The sequence below is a fragment of the Rhamphochromis sp. 'chilingali' genome, assembly GCF_963969265.1.
Source record: "Rhamphochromis sp. 'chilingali' genome assembly, chromosome: 1".
Lineage (NCBI taxonomy): Eukaryota > Metazoa > Chordata > Actinopteri > Cichliformes > Cichlidae > Rhamphochromis > Rhamphochromis sp. 'chilingali'.
In genome coordinates, this window is record NC_137929.1 from 72861815 (window position 1) to 72884542 (window position 22728).

At 45.5% G+C, this 22728-nt stretch overlaps 1 protein-coding gene across 1 annotated transcript in view; it reads right to left on the reverse strand.

The window, feature by feature from the left end:
- Positions 1 to 2916: 2916 nt before the first annotated feature.
- Positions 2917 to 22728, reverse strand: part of LOC308410202 (NLR family CARD domain-containing protein 3-like) — a gene marked incomplete at its 3' end in the record, with an annotated part of 40391 nt that continues 20579 nt past the window's right edge. The window contains exons 4-9 of the mRNA XM_080903373.1: positions 20027 to 20231; positions 17485 to 19291; positions 11061 to 11234; positions 10476 to 10640; positions 3592 to 3638; positions 2917 to 3443 (exon numbers count right to left, since the gene is read on the reverse strand). Coding sequence (XP_080759499.1) covers positions 2917 to 3443; positions 3592 to 3638; positions 10476 to 10640; positions 11061 to 11234; positions 17485 to 19291; positions 20027 to 20231 — 2925 coding nt within the window. The remainder of the gene's footprint in view (positions 3444 to 3591; positions 3639 to 10475; positions 10641 to 11060; positions 11235 to 17484; positions 19292 to 20026; positions 20232 to 22728) is intronic.

The following is a 22728-nucleotide window of genomic DNA, read 5'->3' on the forward strand; positions in this document are numbered from 1 at the left end:
AAAACAACGAAACAGCTTCTAAAAGTTTGACATCAAAGCAAATCTAATGTCTGTCACCAAATTCCAGCAGATTCTTCACCAGGTCCCTTTGTGATAGTTTTCATGTTTCATACAAACTAAAGTGATACACAACATATGCAGTGCTATAGGCTGTATCCCAATTCAGGGTCTGCAGCCTTAAAGGCCGCATTTTAAGGCCGATTACATCACCGCGACGCGACGAAGGCTGTCCCAATTCGATGGCTGCTTGAAATGCGGCCCTCAAATGCGTCCTTCATTTCCCTGAATTTTAAGGCTGTGGTAGTGTAGACTTCGTGGCCCAACATATCCCAGAATGCATAGCGCGGCGGTGGGTGTGGATAATTTTGCCGGAAAAAAACGGCAGATGAGGGGCGGCCGAAGAGTAAACTTTAAGTAAGTACTGAATATTATGTCACTTATTTATGTGCAAATGTTTAATAACATGTCGGCAAAGTTATGTGACATTAGTGACGTTTGTACTAACTTGGTTTTAAAGCCTTTACTTTACAATATACGCCGTTCAATAGCTGAGCTTAATCTTACAGAGAATGATCAAAGCTCATGTAGAAACAAACAAACAAATGAACAAAAGATCTTCTCCTTCATTTCTGTCAAACAAAGCTGTATGACACGTTTCCAGCTGTTAGTATCATGGTTGCTAGGCAACCTGGGCAGCGCAACGGAGGCTAGACCGTCCCATTTCACAAGCCTCGCACTTCCGGCCTTAGCAGTCTTTAAGTACGCGGCCCTTGAGGATCGTTGAGGCTGCGTACTTTAAGGCTGCAGACCCTGAATTGGGATACAGCCATACACACATATTTACATGTTTCTAAGAGTTTGATTACCAAGCTGTTACCAACATCCTGCACCATGTTCTTGTTCAACATGGGAAAAACACAAGACTAGACACAAGGATTGAAGCCTTTGCTGTTTATTAGATAAGCCACATGCATTATCATCCCTCAATACAATCAGATTCTGCTTAGAACTGCATTCAAAACTACTGAGCCAATATTTTCAGCTTATATGGCTGAAACATTTTCAAATGATGAGCTTCGAAAAATGAGTGAAACAGTAAGAGCATGTGGAGAGTTTGGAAACATCCCATTAAGAAAGAGAAATCAAACATTTGGATTCAGGCTACGTCCACACGTACACGGGTATTTTTGAAAACGGAGATTTTCCGTTTTTGTTTAAAAAAAAAATCCTGTCCACACGTAAACGCAAAAATGAAGGAAAATGCCGCCAGGAATATGCCAAAGCAATAGGTGGCGATATATTCCAAACCGTGTAGAAATGTTGGCCGATCAGAAGTCTAGAAGCCTGGGTGGTGTGGAGAGCAGGAAAAAGTATTTTACTGCTATTGTTAAATAATCATCATCATTACTATTGCATTAATAATATAATTTACAGTATTGATATTGCATTCAGATGTTTAAACAGTGTGTGTGTCTTTCAGAAAGACTAAGTTGCAGGCTGACAGGAAGTTGCAGAGAGTTTGCAGAAGTGAAAGCAGAGTCTAAGTTATTCTAAGGAGCAGGTTAGACGAGGCTATTTGAATTACTAGGTTATTCAAATTGTCTGTTATACTTTTATATTCTTTTATTAAGCTTTTAGTAGAGGTTCTTGATTAGAACATTTATTCAGTATAGTACATATAGTTTCAGTTAGGTTATTGTACCTAAGGATGAGCCTCTGTTCTGGTGAAAGGTCAGAAGTGCAACGGGTGAGCTGAGAGAGCATGTGAGGACGACATATACACACACACTCAGTTAGAGGGAATTATTTATAGGTGAGAGGTTAGTTAAGTTTACTCGCAACTGTGAAAGAGGAACAGCGTCTGGCAGGATGTGGGGCTCGTGTTCCAGACGAGATAGAAGACAATGTTCTTTTAAAAACCGTGTTAAAGGTCATTGTGGTTTTGATTTGACGTATGTCTATATTCTGTCTGTAAAGTATGAAGGGGCGTCATTAATTCAAACCCTGATGCTATAAAAATCTGTGTATGCTTTGATTAAGTTGGAGATCAGTTCCTGTCTGCGAACAGGCACTGGTCTTCCCACGCGTGTATTCATTAAAATCAATTGGGAAAAAAAAAAAAAAAAAAAAATCAATTGTTTGACCAAGATCTTCTGGACCTGGTTGTTTGTACTCTCCTCCTCAATATTTGAACCTTAACAGTGGGAAAGAGTAAACAAAGATGACGCATAGAAGCAGAACTGAGTCATATGTGTGGAGGGACGATAACTGTGTGTGTATTAGTAAGCATTTCAACACTGCAGAGAATAAAATTAACAGTAACTAATTTCAGCAAAACAAAAACGTGGCGCACAGTGTGACGTCAAAATAGGCGCACACCTTTGACGCTGCATTTTCTCCGTTTTCCTCGTCCACACGTAAATGCAAAAACAGAGTTTTCGAAAATCTCCACCCTCGCAAGCGTTTTTAAAAATCTCTGTTTTCAGTGACCGAAAACGCTGTTTACGTGTGGACGAAAGGTGCAAACGCATAGAAAAATCTGCGTTTTCAAAAATACCCATGTACGTGTGGACGTAGCCTCATTTTAATGAGCTCACACTTGTTGAAAATGCAGAGGAGCTGGTTGTGAACTGAGCTTCAGTGAAACACAACATACTGAGATTCACTGTGGAGCTTTGAGTGGAAAAAGACAGAAAAACAACATGTGGATTCTGGAATAATGGGAGCTTCCATCTTTAAAGGACTGAAGAGGAAGAAGTTTACAAGGAATCGTTTAGAAGAGTTTCAAACATCAACTGATTGAATCCATGAATCTGAAAACGTGTTTGTGAGTGAAAGAGACAGACATGTACAGACTGAACTATCTGTTCAACAGTCAGAGTGTTTCTCTAACAGGAGACACTCTTTACACTCAACTCAGCACAGGGACACCGACGAACCAGGCCAGACATAAAATCCAGGATAAAGAGGTTCAGTGAATGTGGTGTTGAAGGTGTGGAGGTGGATCAGAGTGTCAGAGGAGACTCTGTAGAAGGACAGAGTGCCAGCAGGACAGTCCACATACACTGCTACTCTGTTATCAGAGGAGGAGGAGGAAAGAACGGAAGTTGATCTATCATTGTGCCAGATGTGACGAGGGCCATCATCAGTACAGTACAGACTCCAGGATTGTTGATTCCCTCCAAACAAACAGTCAGCACTGCGCCCTTTACGTCTGATTGTTTTGTAACTCACTGATATATGAACTTGTCCTTTCCACTCGACCTCCCAGTAACAGCGACCAGTCAGACCATTTCTACACAGCAGCTGAAGCTTGACTTCAAATCTGTTTGGATGATCAGGATATGACTGAACCTCCATTACATGTGACACCTTCCTGTTGTTGTCAGACAGTTGGAGGTTTCTGTGTACTGTGTTTGTGTCGATTGTGAGTTGACAGGAATCTGATGGAGAGAACAAACACAATCCAGCTGCAGTTATTGATCCATCATCTGTTCATTGATTGACACTTTGATGATGACTCCTGACATGATGAAGATGGTTGAATGTGTGCTGCTTTGTTTTCATGAATCACATTAAAAACACACTTACACTTCCTCAGACCTGGTCTCAACCATCGGACTCCAGCAGGCTCCACCCTGAAAGGAGGAGGGGGGCTCAGAGCAGGACAGTCTCTTTCAGCATGCACACATGGACATTACATGGCTCTCACACACACACTGTTACACACTGATAAAGGAACAGTCCAACATTTTCACAAATACAGTTCAATCCATACGTGGATCAAACTACTGATGATTTGGACTGATCCTGGATCTGTCAGTACACAACTGTACTGAATGAAATATGACTGTGTTACATGGAGGACCCCCGCATACACACTGTTGTCCTGTCAATGAGGGTTTACAGTGGGGCAAAAAAGTATTTAGTCAGCCACCGATTGTGCAAGTTCCCCCACCTAAAATGATGACAGAGGTCAGTAATTTGCACCAGAGGTACACGTCAACTGTGAGAGACAGAATGTGAAAAAAAAATCCATGAATCCACATGGTAGGATTTGTAAAGAATTTATTCGTAAATTAGGGTGGATAATAAGTATTTGGTCACCTCAAACAAGGAAAATCTCTGGCTCTCACAGACCTGTAACGTCTTCTGTAAGAAGCTTTTCTGTCCCCCACTCGTTACCTGTATGAATGGCACCTGTTTGAACTCATCATCTGTATAAAAGACACCTGTCCACAGCCTCAAACAGTCAGACTCCAAACTCCGCCATGGCCAAGACCAAAGAGCTTTCGAAGGACACCAGGAAAAGTATTGTAGACCTGCACCAGACTGGGAAGAGTGAATCTACAATAGGCAAGCAGCTTGGTGTGAAAAAATCAACTGTGGGAGCAATCATCAGAAAATGGAAGACATAGAAGACCACTGATAATCTCCCTCGATCTGGGGCTCCACGCAAGATCTCATCCCGTGGGGTCACAATTTCAATTCAATTCAATTCAATTCAATTTTATTTATATAGCGCCAAATCACAACAAAAGTCGCCTCAAGGCGCTTCATAGATACAGAGAAAAACCCAACAATCATATGACCCCCTATGAGCAAGCACTTTGGCGACAGTGGGAAGGAAAAACTCCCTTTTAACAGGAAGAAACCTCCGGCAGAACCAGGCTCAGGGAGGGGCGGCCATCTGCTGCGACCGGTTGGGGTGAGAGAAGGAACACAGGATGATCATGAGAACGGTGAGCAAAGATCCCAGAACCACACGGGGGGACCTGGTGAATGACCTGCAGAGAGCTGGGACCAAAGTAACAAAGGTCACCATCAGTAACATACTACGACGGCAGGGAATCAAATCCCGCAGTGCCAGACGTGTTCCTGCTGAAGCCAGTGCATGTCCAGGCCCGTCTGAAGTTTGCCAGAGAGCACATGGATGATACAGCAGAGGATTGGGAGAATGTCATGTGGTCAGATGAAACCAAAGTAGAACTTTTTGGTATAAACTCAACTCGTCGTGTTTGGAGGAAGGAGAATACTGAGTTGCATCCCAAGAACACCATACCTACTGTGAAGCATGGGGGTGGAAACATCATGCTATGGGGCTGTTTTTCTGCCAAGGGGACAGGACGACTGATCCGTGTTAAGGACAGAATGAATGGGGCCATGTATCGTGAGATTTTGAGCCAAAACCTCCTTCCATCAGTGAGAACTTTGAAGATGAAACGAGGCTGGGTCTTCCAACATGACAATGATCCAAAACACACCGCCCGGGCAACAAAGGAGTGGCTCCGTAAGAAGCATTTGAAAGTCCTGGAGTGGCCTAGCCAGTCTCCAGACCTCAACCCCATAGAAAATCTGTGGCGGGAGTTGAAAGTCCGTGTTGCTCGGCGACAGCCCCAAAACATCACTGCTCTCGAGAAGATCTGCATGGAGGAATGGGCCAAGATACCAGCTACTGTGTGTGCAAACCTGGTAAAGACCTATAGTAAACGTTTGACCTCTGTTATTGCCAACAAAGGTTATGTTACAAAGTATTGAGTTGTATTTTTGTTATTGACCAAATACTTATTATCCACCCTGATTTACGAATAAATTCTTTACAAATCCTACCATGTGGATTCATGGATTTTTTTTTCACATTCTGTCTCTCACAGTTGACGTGTACCTCTGGTGCAAATTACTGACCTCTGTCATCATTTTAGGTGGGGGAACTTGCACAATCGGTGGCTGACTAAATACTTTTTTGCCCCACTGTATTTGGAGTTTTTATCCCAAGACTGCTCTGTGCAGCCTTCTAGCTGACTTGTGCATGGTGCAGCTCTCTCCTTCGGGCCGAGCTGCCTGCCGAAATAGCACTACTGATTACCAAATCAGTTCCAGTTGCTCTGCCAGCCTCCTGGCAGTACCCACCCTCCCCAAACCCACTGCACCACCACTCCTCTGCAGCAGAGCCACAGACCACACCCCTACCATATATCTGCACCACCTGTCTAAGGTTGGGGAGCCATCCGGATAAGCCTACATCCAACGAGCATCTGCACCACTGGCCTATGGACCACCTTGAATTTAAAAAGCTGCAGGGCCAGATACCACCAGGTTAACCGCCCAATGGCTTGTTGTACACCCCTCCACAGTGCTATATTTCTGGCCGTTCTCTCTAATAGGTTTCCAGCTGATGTATATGGCAGGGCGTTGGAACCCCCTCTTACCTATTGGGACAAAATAGCCCCCGGCTATCTGATCGAGGGATATGTCTGCAGAAAGTAAGGGAGTGAACAGTCGGAGTGTGAAGCAGGGGGTTCCCACAGAGAGGCTTCTTTACTTGCACAAACACTGCCTGGTACTGTTCCATCCACTGAACCAGATCTGTGTCACCCTTTTGGGTGAGAGCAGTCAAAGAGCTAGTCAGTCAAACTTCACCTTGAACCAGCAGTAGTAACCGGCAAGCCCCAAGAACTGCCTCACCCCTTTTTTGGTCTTGGGATGTGGCAGGATACGATGGCTGTTGTTTTCTCTACCTGCAGGTGCGCCCACCTCTCACGTTATGCCCCAGATACTTCCTTCTTTTCGCATATTTCTTCAGGTTGGCCACAAGCCCTACCATCCTCGGAGTCTCCAGGATCACAGCCACCCACTGCACACTTGCAACCCAGATGACATCATCATGGATGATAATACCATCCATGTAGACGGCACCATGCCAAGTATGTGGATGCAGCACCTGGTGCTGCTCTTCGCTCCCTCAAATATAACAGAACACTTGCACTAATGATAGTTTCATAAGAGCAGATGCATGCTGGTGCAATAAGCTGTACGTTTTACGTCCAATGGATGCATGACCTGATTAGTTGACTAACAATTGGTGTCTAGTCGACTATCTAAATAATCGTTTGTGGCAGCCCTAGTCCATGAGGTGCTGGAACGTGGCTGGGACTTTGATCAAGCTGAAAGGAAGTGCTACAAATTGTTAAAAACCATAACCAAATTTCCATAGCAACCTATCCTATCACAGAATTCATACCGCGGCCCACCCAATTCCAGTTTCCAACAATGGTGGCAGCTACTTGTTGTAATATTACTCCAGGGAACTGGGAAATATCAAACCAGGGAACTTTCCCCCATTTGCGCTAGCATACAATCTGTGCAGGGGTTTGCAAGTAGTCAAAGTTGTGCTAGCAACATAAGTACTTTTTTTTTTGTCGTGGATATAGTTTGCACTTTAGTATTATGCTATTACCCTTTTGTGCAATAAAAATAAAATTTGCCCACACTGTAAACTGTCCTGCTATTTTCCTCTGACAACTGAAATCAGCTGATTATAGCGCAAGTGCATGAGGCGATAAGTGAGATTGATAGGCAAGCAGACCTTTGATTCCAAGAAATTTTACTACTAGGAAACGTTTCTTGTACAGACCCAGTTCTCGATTCCCATCCGTAATGGCAACAGGTTAATGTTGCGGTAACAATTATTGAGTCTTAACCTGACAGTGACGAAATATATGATGGAAATTGAAAATAGAAATATAGTGAAATGCGTCAGGCAGAGTTTACTGATGGAGCCGTGATATAATTTACCCAGGCAGCAACACACAGAGTGATCTACACTTTAGTTATTTTTTTATTTTTCTATTTCTATTTATTTTCTTCTTCTTATCCATTCATTGTCACGGAGGAAAGCTGAAGCCTTTCCCAGCTGTCGTAATAAAAGAGGTGGGGTACACCCTGAACAGGTCCTTCATTAGCATGCTGACCATAAAAACTTAAATGATAGCCCTGTGCATCCTTGATTTTAGCTAAGAGAAATTTTGTATCTGTCACGGTCTTGGGTCTGTGACCCAGTGTTTTGATTTTGTATTATTGTTTATTAGTCCGTTTTCTTCTTGGTTCATGTTTGCTAGTGTTTTGGTTTCTGCTTTGTATTTCTTACCTTTTGGATTCCTTTGTCCCTCATGTCCCTCTGGTTCCTGTACTCTCTGTTCTCTCTATTCTGTCAGTATCGTGTTTCTGAATTCAGTCAGTGTATTTCCTGTTTTACGTTGAAGGTCCATGTCTGATATCAGTGTGTTCAGTTTCACTCCCTCACTGTTTCGTCACATTCATTAGGTTTGCAGAGAGTCCTTCCTGTGTGTGGTTTCCTCGTTTCCATCTGTGTATTTACAGGGAGTGCAGAATTATTAGGCAAATGAGTATTTTGTCCACATCAACCTCTTCATGCATGTTGTCTTACTCCAAGCTGTGTAGGCTCGAAAGCCTACCACCAATTAAGCATATTAGGTGATGTGCATCTCTGTAATGAGAAGGGGTGTGGTCTAATGACATCAACACCCTATATCAGGTGTGCATAATTATTAGGCATCTTCCTTTCCTTTGGCAAAATGGGTCAAAAGAAGGACTTGACAGGCTCAGAAAAGTCAAAAATAGTGAGATATCTTGCAGAGGGATGCAGCAGTCTCAAAATTGCAAGCGTTTCATTCAAAATAGTCAACAGGGTCGCAAGAAGCATGTGGAAAAACCAAGGCGCAAAATAACTGCCCATGAACTGAGAAAAGTCAAGCATGCAGCTGCTAAGATGCCACTTGCCACCAGTTTGGCCATATTTCAGAGCTGCAACATCACTGGAGTGCCCAAAAGCACAAGCTGTGCAATACTCAGAGACATGGCCAAGGTAAGAAAGGCTGAAAGACGACCACCACTGAACAAGACACACAAGCTGAAATGTCAAGACTGGGCCAAGAACTATCTCTGATTTACTAAGGTTTTATGGACTGATGAAATGAGAGTGAGTCTTGATGGGCCAGATGGATGGGCCCGTGGCTGGATTGGTAAAGGGCAGAGAGCTCCAGTCCGACTCAGACGCCAGCAAGGTGGAGGTGGAGTACTGGTTTGGGCTGGTATCATCAAAGATGAGCTTGTGGGGCCTTTTTGGGTTGAGGATGGAGTCAAGCTCAACTCCCAGTCCTACTGCCAGTTTCTGGAAGACACCTTCTTCAAGCAGTGGTACAGGAAGAAGTCTGCATCCTTCAAGAAAAACATGATTTTCATGCAGGACAATGCTCCATCACACGTGTCCAAGTACTCCACAGCGTGGCTGGCAAGAAAGGGTATAAAAGAAGAAAAACTAATGACATGGCCACCTTGTTCACCTGATCTGAACCCCATTGAGAACCTGTGGTCCATCATCAAATGTGAGATTTACAAGGAGGGAAAACAATACACCTCTCTGAACAGTGTCTGGGAGGCTGTGGTTGCTGCTCCACGCAATGTCGATGGTGAACAGATCAAAACACTGACAGAATCCATGGATGGCAGGCTTTTGAGTGTCCTTGCAAACAAAGGTGGCTATATTGGTCGCTGATTTGTTTTTGTTTTGTTTTTGAATGTCAGAAATGTATATTTGTGAATGTGGAGATGTTATATTGGTTTCACTGGTAAAAATAAATAATTGAAATGGGTATATATTTGTTTTTTGTTAAGTTGCCTAATAATTATGCACAGTAATAGTCACCTGCACACACAGATATCCCCCTAAAATAGCTAAAACTAAAAACAAACTAAAAACTACTTCCAAAAACATTCAGCTTTGATATTAATGCGTTTTTTGGGTTCATTGAGAACATGGTTGTTGTTCAATAATAAAATTATTCCTCAAAAATACAACTTGCCTAATAATTCTGCACTCCCTGTATGTGTGTGTTCTCTTGTGCTCGTCACTGGTTCTTCTGCGTTACCTCCCTGTGTAATTCTGTGTCTCACCCTGGCCTTTCCCTGCATATCATCCAAGGTGTCATGGTTTCAGGTTTGTTTAGTTTTTCCCAGTTAGGTTATTTCTTAGTTCCTGTCCGCCACTTCCGTGTCACTCAGTATTTTCCTCCCGTGTCAATAAAGCTCACTCTTCTCATCTAAGTCAGTGCCTGCAGTTTTGGGTCCTTATCTCACCTCCACACAGCTTGCCTCACAAGCCATGACAGTATCACATAAGAGTAGTATTCCTTTTTAATTCATTAATTTTAGTTTACTTAAATTCTATTGATCATTTTATGTAAGTCTTTATTTCTCATTTTGTTTATGGGTATCTAGTGTATGCGGTTTGCATATTTTTGGCTTATGCTATGTGTAGATATATAAATGAATGAATGGGTGAACAAATCTAACTATGATACGTTATTCTTTTTATCACCTTGTTGTAGGCTAAAAGATACCTCTGTTTCCAGTTTCTGTGCTAAGCTTTAGGATTTATCTGAATATGGGTCAGAGGGAAATAATACATTTTCTTCAAATGACTGGTTTATTACAAATACATAGAGAGCTTGGTGAACTAATGGTGACAAAAAGCAGTCATCATCTCTGTTTCTGGACATGTCAGCGTTAAATATCTAATTATTTTTAAATTGCAAAGGACCAGAAACACTAGTCTGTATATATTTTAGAGAAAATGTTTTTAGCTGTTCTTTTTATGCCAGACATTCTCTCCATACCTCAGAGAGTCCAGCTGCTCCTTCAGTCCAGCCAAGAGCAGCTTCATTCCTGAGTCTCCTGCATCATTGTAGCTCAGATCCAGCTCCCTCAGATGGGAGGCGTTTGAGCTCAGAGCTGAGGCAAGAGAAGTAAAGCCTTCCACTGTGATCGCGCAGCCCGAGAGACTGCAGACACAAAACAACAATTCACCTGTAAACATGTCATTGGATGGTTTTTTTTGCCATCCATTGATTAAATACTTTTTGTAACAGTTCACAAAAAATAACAGTTGTAAAAGTTGTTTTAAGTTGTGTAAATACACACAGAGCAGAGTGCAGGTAGAGTAGAGTGAGTATAGATGAGTATTCAGGAGTGATTTGTGACACAGGGATAATAGCAACACTGAAATTGGATGTTTACTAGACAACAGGGACATTTGCGTTGATGTATGTTTTGGAGACTGATGTGCACATTAAAGAAAAGACACTAGTTAAAGTCTTAGCTTAAAAATGTCTAGCCTGGACAAATGTATTTCAAATCATAAACAAATAAAAAAACAAGACAAAATTTGAGACAGTAATTCAGAGGAAACACTGTATTCTGACCTGAGAATTTCCAGTGTACAATGTGGACTCTCCAGTCCTCCAGAAAGAATCTTAACTCCTAAATCCTGCAGGTTGTTATTACTCAGGTCTAATTCTCTCAGACTAGAAGACTGAGAGCTAAGAATAAATGACAGAGCTCCACATATTCTGTCTGTGAGGTTACAGCCACTCAACCTGAAACAGAAAAAGAAAAAAGCAATAAAACAAACAAAAAATAAAGACATACACACATACACACACGCTTACTTTTAAACACTCTAGGAACCAGAAGTAAGTAACCAGTCAGACAGCAACGTTTTCTATTTTGGTGATATCGTACTATGAGGTAGTTAAATAAACAAAGTGGAAACTATTCAAGCCACTTCAATGCAGTACCTGTAATACCTATAACGTGCTCTAATCTCCATCCATCCATCCATCTTCATCCACTTTATCCGAGGCCGGGTCGCGGGGGAAGCAGCCTAAGCAAAGAGGCCCAGACCTCCCTCTCCCCAGCCACCTCCTCCACCATTTGGTTCGGGGATTACCACCACGGCAGGCACCAACCACCTTGCGGCCGCAGCTCAATGCAGCAGCTTCGGCAATGGAGATGCTGAACATGGTCCATTTGGACTCAATGTCCCCAGTCTCCCTCGGAATGCTGTTGAAGCTCTGCCGGAGGTGTGCGTTAAAGATCTCGCGGACTGGGGCCTCTGCTAGACGTTCCCAGCACACCCTCACTACGCGTTTAGGTGCACCAGGTCTGTCCAGCGTCCTCCCCCGCCACCTGATCCAACTCACCACCAGGTGGTGATCAGTTGACAGCTCAGCCCCTCTCTTTACCCGAGTGTCCAGAACATATGGTCGCAGGTCTGGTGATACGATTACAAAATCGATCATCGACCTACGGCCTAGAGCATCCTGGTGCCACGTGCCCTTATGGACACTCTTATGTTCGAACAGGGTGTTCGTTATGGCCAAACTGTGGTTAGCACAGAAGTCCAATAACAAAGCACTGCTCGGGTTCAGATCAGGGAGGCCGGAGCATTGAAGTCTCCCAGCAGGACAACAGAGTCTCCAGGTGGAGCACCTTCCAGCACCCCCCCCCCCCCCAGGGACTCTAAGAAGGCTGGGTACTCCGAACTGCCACTCGGCGCATAAGCGCAGATGACAGTCAGGACCCGTTCCCCGACCCTAAGGCGCAGGGAACAAACCCTCTCGTCCACCGGGAAAAACCCCAACGTACCGGCAGCAAGCCGAGGGGATATTAGAATACCCACCCCAGCCCGCCGCCTCTCACCAGGGGCAACTCCAGACTGAGACAGAGTCCAGCCCCTCTCCAGGAGACTGGTTCCAGAGCCCAAGCCATGCGTAGAGGTGAGCCCGACTATATCTAGCTGGTACCTCTCAACCTCACGCACTAACTCAGGCTCCTTCCCCACCAGAGAGGTGACATTCCATGTCCCTATTGCCAGTCTTGGCAGCCGGGGGTCAGTCCGCCAGGGCCTCCGCTCCTGGCCGCCACCCGGCACACAATGCACCCGACCCCTATGGCGCCTCCTGCGGGTGGTGGGCCTGCGGGAGGATGGGCCCATGTCTCCTCTTCGGGCTGTGCCTGGCCGGGCCCCATGGACTAAGGCCCGGCCACCAGACGCTCGCCCTCGGGCACCCTCCCCGGGCCTGGCTCCAGGGCGGGGCCCCGGTAACCCTATCCCGGGCAGGGTAAACTGTTCCCTCGATATCCTTTTCATAAGGGTCTTCTGAATCGCTCTTTGTCTGGTCCCTCACCCAGGACCAATTTGCCATGGGAGACCCTACCAGGGGGCAAAAGCCCCCAGACAACATAGCCCCTGGGATCCCTGGGACACACAAACCCCTCCACCACGATAAGGTAGCGATTCAAGGAGCTCTAAATTCTGTAATAAAATTTTGTGGTCAACAGTATCTAATTCTGCACTGAGGTCCAGATGATGAGTTAGCTGTTTTACAACTACTCTTTAGTAAAGATTGATTTTCATATTACTAAGAGAGCTGGATCAAGTTATTACTTTTTAAGTGATGGTTTAAGTACTGCTACCTTAAAGGTTAGTGGTATGCGGCCGAGAAATAGAGGTAGATTGATCGAACTTAAAACTAAAGCTTTAATAGGAATTCTTTGAGCAATGTGGTAGGAATACAGTCTAAAAGACATGTTGATGGTTTGAAGGAAGTAATTACTGAAGTTAACTCTGAAAGATAACTCAACGAAATACCACTGAAATATTCTGAAAGGTATACCACTAAGTCAACTACTTCTGATTAGTAGTAAACCTTTTTTCAAAAATGTTTCCTGTTTTTTTTTTCTTGTCCTCTCAGGAGCATCAGTGTCCAGAGCTTTACGTAGTGAATATATAATACTGTTAACAAGATAACTGACCTCTGTGGGAGTAGAGTTCTGAATTCAGTAGAGTTAAGGCTGCTGCTCTGCATTGTCTTGGCACATGTTAATCCAGGACAGTGGAGGAAGTATAGCCTTAAACTTTATTACAGCACTTATAAAAAGATATCTACTATGAGAACGGACTGCTACACAATCCATCCATCCATCCATCCATCTTCATCTGCTTTATCCGAGGCCGGGTCGCGGGGGCAGCAGCCTAAGCAAAGAGGCCCAGACCTCCCTCTCCCCAGCCACCTCCTCCAGCTTATCCGGGGGAACACCAAGGCGTTCCCAGGCCAGCCGAGAGATATAATCTCTCCAGCGTGTCCTGGGTCTGCCCCGGGGCCTCCTCCCGGTGGGACATGCCCGGAATACCTCACCCAGGAGGCGCCCAGGGGGCATCCTTGTCAGATGCCCGAACCACCTCAGCTGGCTTCTTTCGATGTGGAGCAGCAGCTGCTCTACTCTGAGCCCCTCCCGGATGGTCGAACTTCTCACCCTATCTCTAAGGGAGAGGCCAGCCACCCTTCGGAGGAAGCTCATTTCCGCCGCTTGTATCCGCGATCTCGTTCTTTCGGTCACTACCCACAGCTCGTGGCCATAGGTGAGGGTAGAGACGTAGATTGACCGATAAATTGAGAGCTTCGCTTTTACACTCAGCTCACTCTTCACCACGACGGACCGGTGCAGCGTCTGCATTACTGCAGCTGCAGCCCCAATCCGTCTGTCGATCTCCGGCTCCCTTCTCCCATCACTCGCGAACAAGACCCCGAGATACTTGAACTCCTCCACTTGGGGCAGGAACTCATCCCCGACCCGGAGTGGGCACTCCACCCTTTTCCGGCTGAGAACCATGGCCTCAGATTTGGAGGTGCTGATCCTCATTCCCGCTGCTTCACACTCGGCTGCGAACCGTTCCAGTGCGAGCTGGAGGCCCTCACCCGATGAAGCCAACAGAACCACATCATCCGCAAAAATCAGAGATGAGATTCTGAGGCCACCAAAGCGAAAGCCCTCCGCCACTTGGCTGCGCCTAGAAATCCTGTCCATAAAAATTATGAACAGAACCGGAGACAAAGGGCAGCCCTGGCGGAGCCCATCACCCGCCGGGAACAAGTCCGACTTATTGCCAGCAATGCGAACCAAGCTCCTACAACGGTTGTATAGGGATCGAATGGCCCGTAGCAATGGGCCAGACACCCCCGCAACACCTCCCACAGGACCCCCCGAAGGACACGGTCGAATACCTTCTCCAAGTCCACAAAACACATGTAGACTGGTTGGGCAAACTCCCATGCACCCTCAAGTATCCTCGAGAGGATGAAGAGCTGGTCCAGTGTTCCGCGACCAGGACGAAAACCGCATTGTTCCTCCTGTATCCGAGGTTCGACTAGCGGACGAACTCTCCTTTCCAGCACCCTGGCATAGACTTTCCCAGGGAGGCTGAGTGTGATCCCCCTGTAGTTGGAACACACCCTCCAGTCCCCCTTCTTAAAGATGGGGACCACCACCCCGGTCTGCCAGTCCACAGGTACTGCCCCTGATCTCCACGCAACATTGCAGAGGCGTGTCAACCAGGACAGCCCTACAACGTCCAGAGCCTTCAGGAACTCGGGGCGGACCTCATCAACACCAGGGGCTCTGCCACCAAGGAGTTGTTTAACTGCCTCAGTGACCTCACCCCCGGAAATTGGCGGGTCATTCCCCTCATCCCCCGCCAGCACTATACACAGTGCAGGTAGAGCACCGCTTTCCCCTCCTGAGACGCCTGACGGTTTGCCAGAATCTCTTCGAGGCAGTCCGAAAGTCTTTTTCCATGGCCTCTCCAAACTCCTCCCACACCCGAGTTTTTGCTTCAGCCACTGCCCGAGCTGCATTCCGCTTGGCCTGTCGATACCTGTCGGCTGCCTCCGGAGTCCCACAGGCTAATCAAACCCGATAGGACTCCTTCTTCAGCCTGGTGGCTCCCTTCACCTCTGGTGTCCACCATTTGGTTCGGGGATTACCACCACGGCAGGCACCAACCACCCTGCGGCCGCAGCTCAATGCAGCAGCTTCGGCAATGGAGACGCTGAACATGGTCCATTTGGACTCAATGTCCCCAGTCTCCCTCGGAATGCTGTTGAAGCTCTGCCGGAGGTGTGCGTTGAAGATCTCGCGGACTGGGGCCTCTGCTAGGCGTTCCCAGCACACCCTCACTATGCGTTTAGGTGCACCAGGTCTGTCCAGCGTCCTCCCCCGCCACCTGATCCAACTCACCACCAGGTGGTGATCAGTTGACAGCTCAGCCCCTCTCTTTACCCGAGTGTCCAGAACATATGGTCGCAGGTCTGGTGATACGATTACAAAATCGATCATCGACCTACAGCCTAGAGCGTCCTGGTGCCACGTGCACTTATGGACACTCTTATGTTCGAACAGGGTGTTTGTTATGGCCAAACTGTGATTAGCATAGAATCCAATAACAAAGCACTGCTCGGGTTCAGATCAGGGAGGCCGTTCCTCCCAATCACGTCCCTCCAGGTCTCGCTGTCGTTACCCACGTGAGCATTGAAGTCTCCCAGCAGGACAACAGAGTCTCCAGGTGGAGCACCTTCCAGCACCCCCCCCCCCCCAGGGACTCTAAGAAGGCTGGGTACTCCGAACTGCCACTCGGCGCATAAGTGCAGATGACAGTCAGGACCCGTTCCCCGACCCTAAGGCGCAGGGAACAAACCCTCTCATCCACCGGGAAAAACCCCAACGTACCGGCAGCCAGCCGAGGGGATATTAGAATGGTACCTCTCAACCTCACGCACTAACTCAGGCTCCTTCCCCACCAGAGAGGTTACATTCCATGTCCCTATTGCCTATTACACAATCCATTATTATAAATTTAAACCTTATTAGGAGATGATCAGACAAAAGAGGGTTTTAGGAAAAAAAACTGTTCAATGTTCAGTTTGACATTGTTGATGACATTTGTTAGAATACGTTCCTGAGTGGATTGCAGAGAAAAGCATCAATCGGTGATACAAAGTTATATATACCAATAAGAAAATGTATTTAGAGTCTGCCACATTAGGAACGACAAAGAAAAATTCCTGGAGTTGGACACAAGATTGCAAATGATGTTACTTTGTACATGTAAGTAACATATTTCTAGTAAGGCGATGTTCATTGCTATGGAGCAGCTGACAATGATTTCACTCAATATTTTTAGAAGGGTTTATTTATTTATTTGAACTGTTTTAATTGTCCGTCTCTGATTTATTCCTGAAGAAAAATGAACTAAAATAAATAAATAGTAGGGCTGTAAGTGTCAAAGCATTAATGCGGCGTTAACACGGATTAAACGCATTAACGCAGTCATCATGATTAACCCTAGAACACTATCGCTATAAATAGTAACACGATCACTAATGCCGGGTGATTTTTACCCGATATAATATAACCAATGAAAGGTAATCAAATATATCAAAATATGACAACACATGACAAATTAGAGTGGTCTTCTTTTACTTTCAACTGTGCCATGTCTAACAAAATGAAAAATAAGACTCCTAAAACAAAATAATGACTCTGGAAAGCTGGTCTTTGGTCCACCCATTCCTGGGACATTTGAGACTTCCCTGGTGATGGCACAGGCTCCTCGACACGCAAACAGCTGCAGGAGAGTGAAATCATATAAATGTATTTTCTCGGGTGTAAATCACCCAGCGATAGTGTTCTAGGGTTAAAGTGATTGAAATTTTGAACGCAGTGAACCCATCTGGAGCGCAGAATGGAAAAACTATGGACAAACTGTCCATAGGTATTTTGAGTCAGTCTGTCTCCAGATGGTTTAATCGTGTTAGTTGTGATGACAGCATCAACGCCACATTAACCCGTTAACACCGAGTAACCCGTTAAGACTGAGTAACAGATTGATCTGTTAACTTGTCAACGCGGATTAGCTCGTTTTAATGCAGATCAGTCCGTGTCAACATTGACAGCACTAATAAATAGATAAATGAATAAAGCAAGCATGAATACACATTTACTCACAAAGCTTTGTTGGAGGCTTTGATCACTGGCAGCAGCCTCAGAAGAGCCTCCTCTGAAGCAGAGTATTTCTTTAGGTCAAACACATCCAGATCTTTTTCTGATGACAGTAAGATGAAAACCAGAGCTGACCACTGAGCAGGAGACAGGTTTTCTGTGGAGAGACTTCCTGAACTCATGGACTGTTGGATCTCCTCCACTAGAGAACGATCATTGAGTTCATTCAGACAGTGGAACAGATTAATGCTTTTCTCTGCAGACAGATTCTCACTGAGCTTCTCCTTAATGTACTGGACTGTTTCCTGATTGGTCTGTGAGCTACTTCCTGTCTGTGTCAGCAGGCCTTGTAGGAGAGTCTGATTGGTCTGCAGTGAAAGACCCAGGAGGAAGCGCAGGAACAAGTCCAGGTGTCCATTTGGACTTTGTAAGGCCTTGTTCACAGCAGTCTGGTAAAATTGTTTCTGTGCAAATTCCTTTCTTTCAGACTTCTGTAAGGTTGTTTGCTGTTCTTCCAGCAGATTGAGTCCAGAGTTGATGAAGGTCAGATGGACATGAAGAGCAGCCAGAAACTCCTGAACACTCAGATGGATGAAGCAGAACACCTTGTCCTGGTACAGTCCTCTCTCCTCTTTAAAGATCTGTGTGAACACTCCTGAGTACACTGAGGCTGCTCTGATATCAATGCCACACTCTGTCAGGTCTGATTCATAGAAGATCAGGTTTCCTTTCTGCAGCTGATCAAAAGCCAGTTTTCCCAGAGACTCAATCATCTGCCTGCTCTCTGGACTCCAGTGTGGATCTGTCTCAGCTCCTCCATCATACTTGACCTTCTTCACTTTGGCCTGAACCACCAGGAAGTGGATGTACATCTCAGTCAGGGTGTTGGGCAGCTGTCCTCCCTCTCTGGTTTCCAGCACATCCTCCAGAACTGTAGCAGTGATCCAGCAGAAGACTGGGATGTGGCACATGATGTGGAGGCTTCGTGATGTCTTGATGTGGGAGATGATCCTGCTGGTCTGCTTCCTATCTCGGAATCTCTTCTTGAAATACTCCTTCTTTTGTTGATCAGTGAAGCCTCTGACTTCTGTCACCATGTTAACACATTGAGGAGGGATCTGATTGGCTGCTGCAGGTCGTGTGGTTATCCAGAGGCGAGCAGAGGGAAGCAGTTTCCCCCTGATGAGGTTTATCAGCAGCACATCCACTGAGGTGGACTTTCTAGGGTCAGTTAGGATTGTAGTTTTGTGGAAGTCCAGAGGAAGTCGACACTCATCCAGACCATCAAAGATGAACACAACCTGGAAGTCTTCAAAGCTGCAGATTCCTGCTTCTTTGGTTTCAGTAAAGAAGTGATGAACAAGTCCCACCAAGCTGAACTTTTCCTCTTTCAGCACATTCAGCTCTCTGAAAGTAAATGGAAACACAAACTGCATGTCCGGGTTGGCTTTGTCTTCAGCCCAGTTGAGGGTGTATTTCTGTGTTAAGACTGTTTTCCCAATGCCAGCCACTCCCTTTGTCAGCACTGTTCTGATTGGTTCATCTCTTCCAGATGACGCTTTAAAGATGTCTTCTTGTCTGATTGTTGCTTCTAGACTGTCTGGCTTCTTGGATGCTGTTTCAATCTGTCTAACCTCATGTTCATCATTGACCTCTGCAGTCCCTCCCTCTGTGATGTAGAGCTCTGTGTAGATCTGATTCAGAAGGCTTGGGTTTCCTGCTTTAGCGATCCCCTCAAACACACACTGGAACTTCTTCTTCAGGGTGGATTTAATTTTATGTTGACACCACTGATGGTTCCCAATGGAAATTCCTAACAATAACAATAGACAAAATATCAAATAGTCACCAAGTGCATATTTGTTGAATATTCGTGTGTCTCTTCAATTCAATTTCAATTCAATTCAATTCAATTTTATTTATATAGCGCCAAATCACAACAAAAGTTGCCTCAAGGCGCTTCATAGATACAGAGAAAAACCCAACAATCATATGACCCCCTATGAGCAAGCACTTTGGCGACAGTGGGAAGGAAAAACTCCCTTTTAACAGGAAGAAACCTCCGGCAGAACCAGGCTCAGGGAGGGGCGGCCATCTGCTGCGACCGGTTGGGGTGAGAGAAGGAAGACAGGATAAAAGACATGCTGTGGAAGAGAGACAGAGGTTAATAACAGATATGATTCAATGCAGAGAGGTCTGTTAATACATAGTGAGTGAGAAAGGTGACTGGAAAGGAAAAACTCAATGCATCATGGGAAACCCCCGGCAGCCTACGTTTATTGCAGCATAACTAAGGGAGGATTCAGGGTCACCTGGTCCAGCCCTAACTATATGCTTTAGCAAAAAGGAAAGTTTTAAGCCTAATCTTAAAAGTAGAGATAGTGTCTGTCTCCCGAATCCAAACTGGAAGCTGGTTCCACAGAAGAGGGGCCTGAAAACTGAAGGCTCTCCCTCCCATTCTACTTTCTACTTCAGAACTCAGTAAACATTACTATCCATCAGCTTAAATCTTTAGGGAGAATTTATATGCCACTATATATCCTCTTACTGCTCTGCAGACAGTCAGCCAGCTCCTCCTGCTTCATTGTTCTCAGGAAGTCCAATGTGATCTTCACAAATGCCTCTTTGCAGCTCCTACTCTGCTCATCATCCTCCCTCTGAGTCTCTATGCATTCTGGGTATCCTGGACTCAGAATTGTCTGGATCATCTTCAGCTCGTTCTTCACAAATGTTATGATGTTGTTCTCCAGCAGCTGGAAAAGAATACTTTATGAATGACTGAATTACTGCGCAACTTTAATCAGTTGAAAGGAGAAGGGAAAGATAACGGACCAATTCCAGACTGAAACAGAGTCCGGCCCCTCTCCAGGAGTCTGGTTCCAGAGCCTAAGCCGTACGTTGAGGTGAGCCTGACCACATCTAGCCGGTATCTCTCAACCTCATGCACTAACTCAGGCTCCTTCCCCACCAAGGGTTGACATTCCATTTACACTACAATCTGCCTTTGGTGGCTTTAAGGCACCAATTGTAACATTCACTAGCAGAACTAACACACAAAGCACAACAACGACTACAACATCACAAATCTCTCACGTATCAAAACTCACTCTCTCTCAATTCTGTTCATCTGGACGTAGCGTTTTGTGGGAGAAACGTTTCATCATCATCCAGGTGACTTCTTCAGTCTCAGCTGACTGCAGGTTTCCCCAACCTTATAAACAGTACATTTGCATAATGACTGAAACCAGTCCACTGGGGGAACAATGGGCTGGGAGGCCAGTTCCTTAATCTTAATTATACAAATTGTCATGACCATTGATCAACAACCACTGACCAAAACCCACTTATCAAAGACCACTGATGAATGGCCATGAGTACCATTCACACAGAGTTGGGGAATGGCTGCAATCACAGCATTGTAAGATGGTGAAAAATTGTACCCTTAGGCCCCCTCCTCGATTCAGAGATGGTCTTTCCCTTTTCATGTAAATGGCCTCCTTGACTCCACGCTCAAACCAGCGTTCCTCCCTGTCCAAGATGTGTACATCCTCATCATTGAAAGAGTGTCCACTGGCCTGTAGGTGTAAATAGACTGCAGAGTCCTGGCCTGACAAGGTAGCTCTTCTGTGTTGTGCCATCTGCTTCGCCAGAGGTTGTTTGATTTCCCCGATGTATAAATCCTGGCACTTAACAGCGTACACTATGTTACTCTGTTTGTGTCAGGGGACCCGATCCTTGGGGTGGACCAGTTTTTGGCGCAGTGTGTTTTGGGGTTTAAAAGCCACAGAGACCCGGTGTTTAGAAAAAATGCGTCTCAACTGCTCCGATACTCCTGACACATATGGGATCACTACAGATTTTCGCTTGGGCAGCGGTTGTCCTTCTCTCCTGGATTGGCTGGAGCTTTCTTTAGGTGCCTTTTCAGCTTTGACAAAAGTCCAGCTGGGATAACCACATTTACTCAGGGCCTTCTTGATGTGATGTTCTTCTGCCTCCCTGGCTGCTGTGTCTGTGGGGATGGTGTTTGCTCTGTGTTGTAGCGTCCTAATGACACCCAGTTTGTGCTCCAGTGGATGATGAGAGTCAAACTTTAAATACTGATCCGTATGCGGAGGTTTACGGTACACGTCAGCTTTTAGATGTCCCCCATTACTGATGGAAATCTCACAGTCTAAGAAGGCTAACCTGCCACTTTTCATATCCTCCCTGGTGAATTTGATGTGTCGGTCCACCGAGTTAATGTGATCCGTGAATTGTATTATGTCTTGAGATTTAAATTTCATCCAGGTGTCATCCACATACCTGAACCAATGACTTGGTGGTGTTCCAGGGTAGGATAGCAAAGCCCTCTTTTCCACTTCTTCCATGTACAAATTGGCTACAATGGGTGAAACTGGGGAGCCCATGGCACACCCATGATTCTGCCTGTAGAACTGACCCTTGTATGCGAAGTAGGTGGAATGAAGACATAGTTCCAAAAGCAAACACACTAGGCCGATGCTGAGAGTGGTCCTGATGCTGAGGTTGGGGTCATCCTGTAACCTACGGTGGCCCCTAGAGACAAAGCACGTACAAACTCCAAAACACTTGCAAACTCCAAAACACATGCAAATTCCAAAACACATGCAAACTCTAAAACACTTGCAAACTAAAAAACACATGCAAACTCCAAAACACATGCAAACTCCAAAACACTTGCAAAATCCAAAACACATGCAAATTCCAAAACACAACGGAAGTGCTCCAGGACGCTAGGGGCAGTGTTGAGCTCGATTTGCAAAATAAACGGCAAGTTTGTCTGTATGGGACAGTCTAGTCTCCGTTGCGCTTCCCAGGTTGCCTAGCAACCATGATACTAACCGCTGGAAACGTGTCATACAACTTGGTTTGACAGAAATGAGGGAGAACATATTTTGTTCATTTGTTTGTTTGTTTCTACAAGAGCTTTGTGTGATTTGATAAGTATCTGAGGCTGAGATCACAGGACAGTAAAACATGATTTTTGGGCTTCATTTCTGTACTGAACAGTTATTTCAAGATTAGTTAGTAAATAAGAATTAGCTGATGTTGTTCATGAGACTAAAGTCATATCACTTTGGTAATGTAAATATAATATGGCCAATATTATAGTTATTATCCATCTTCATCCGCCTTATCCGAGACCGGGTGGCGGGGGCAGCAGCCTAAGCAAAGAGGCCCAGACCTCCCTCTCCCCAGCCACCTCCTCCAGCTTATCCGGGGGAACACCAA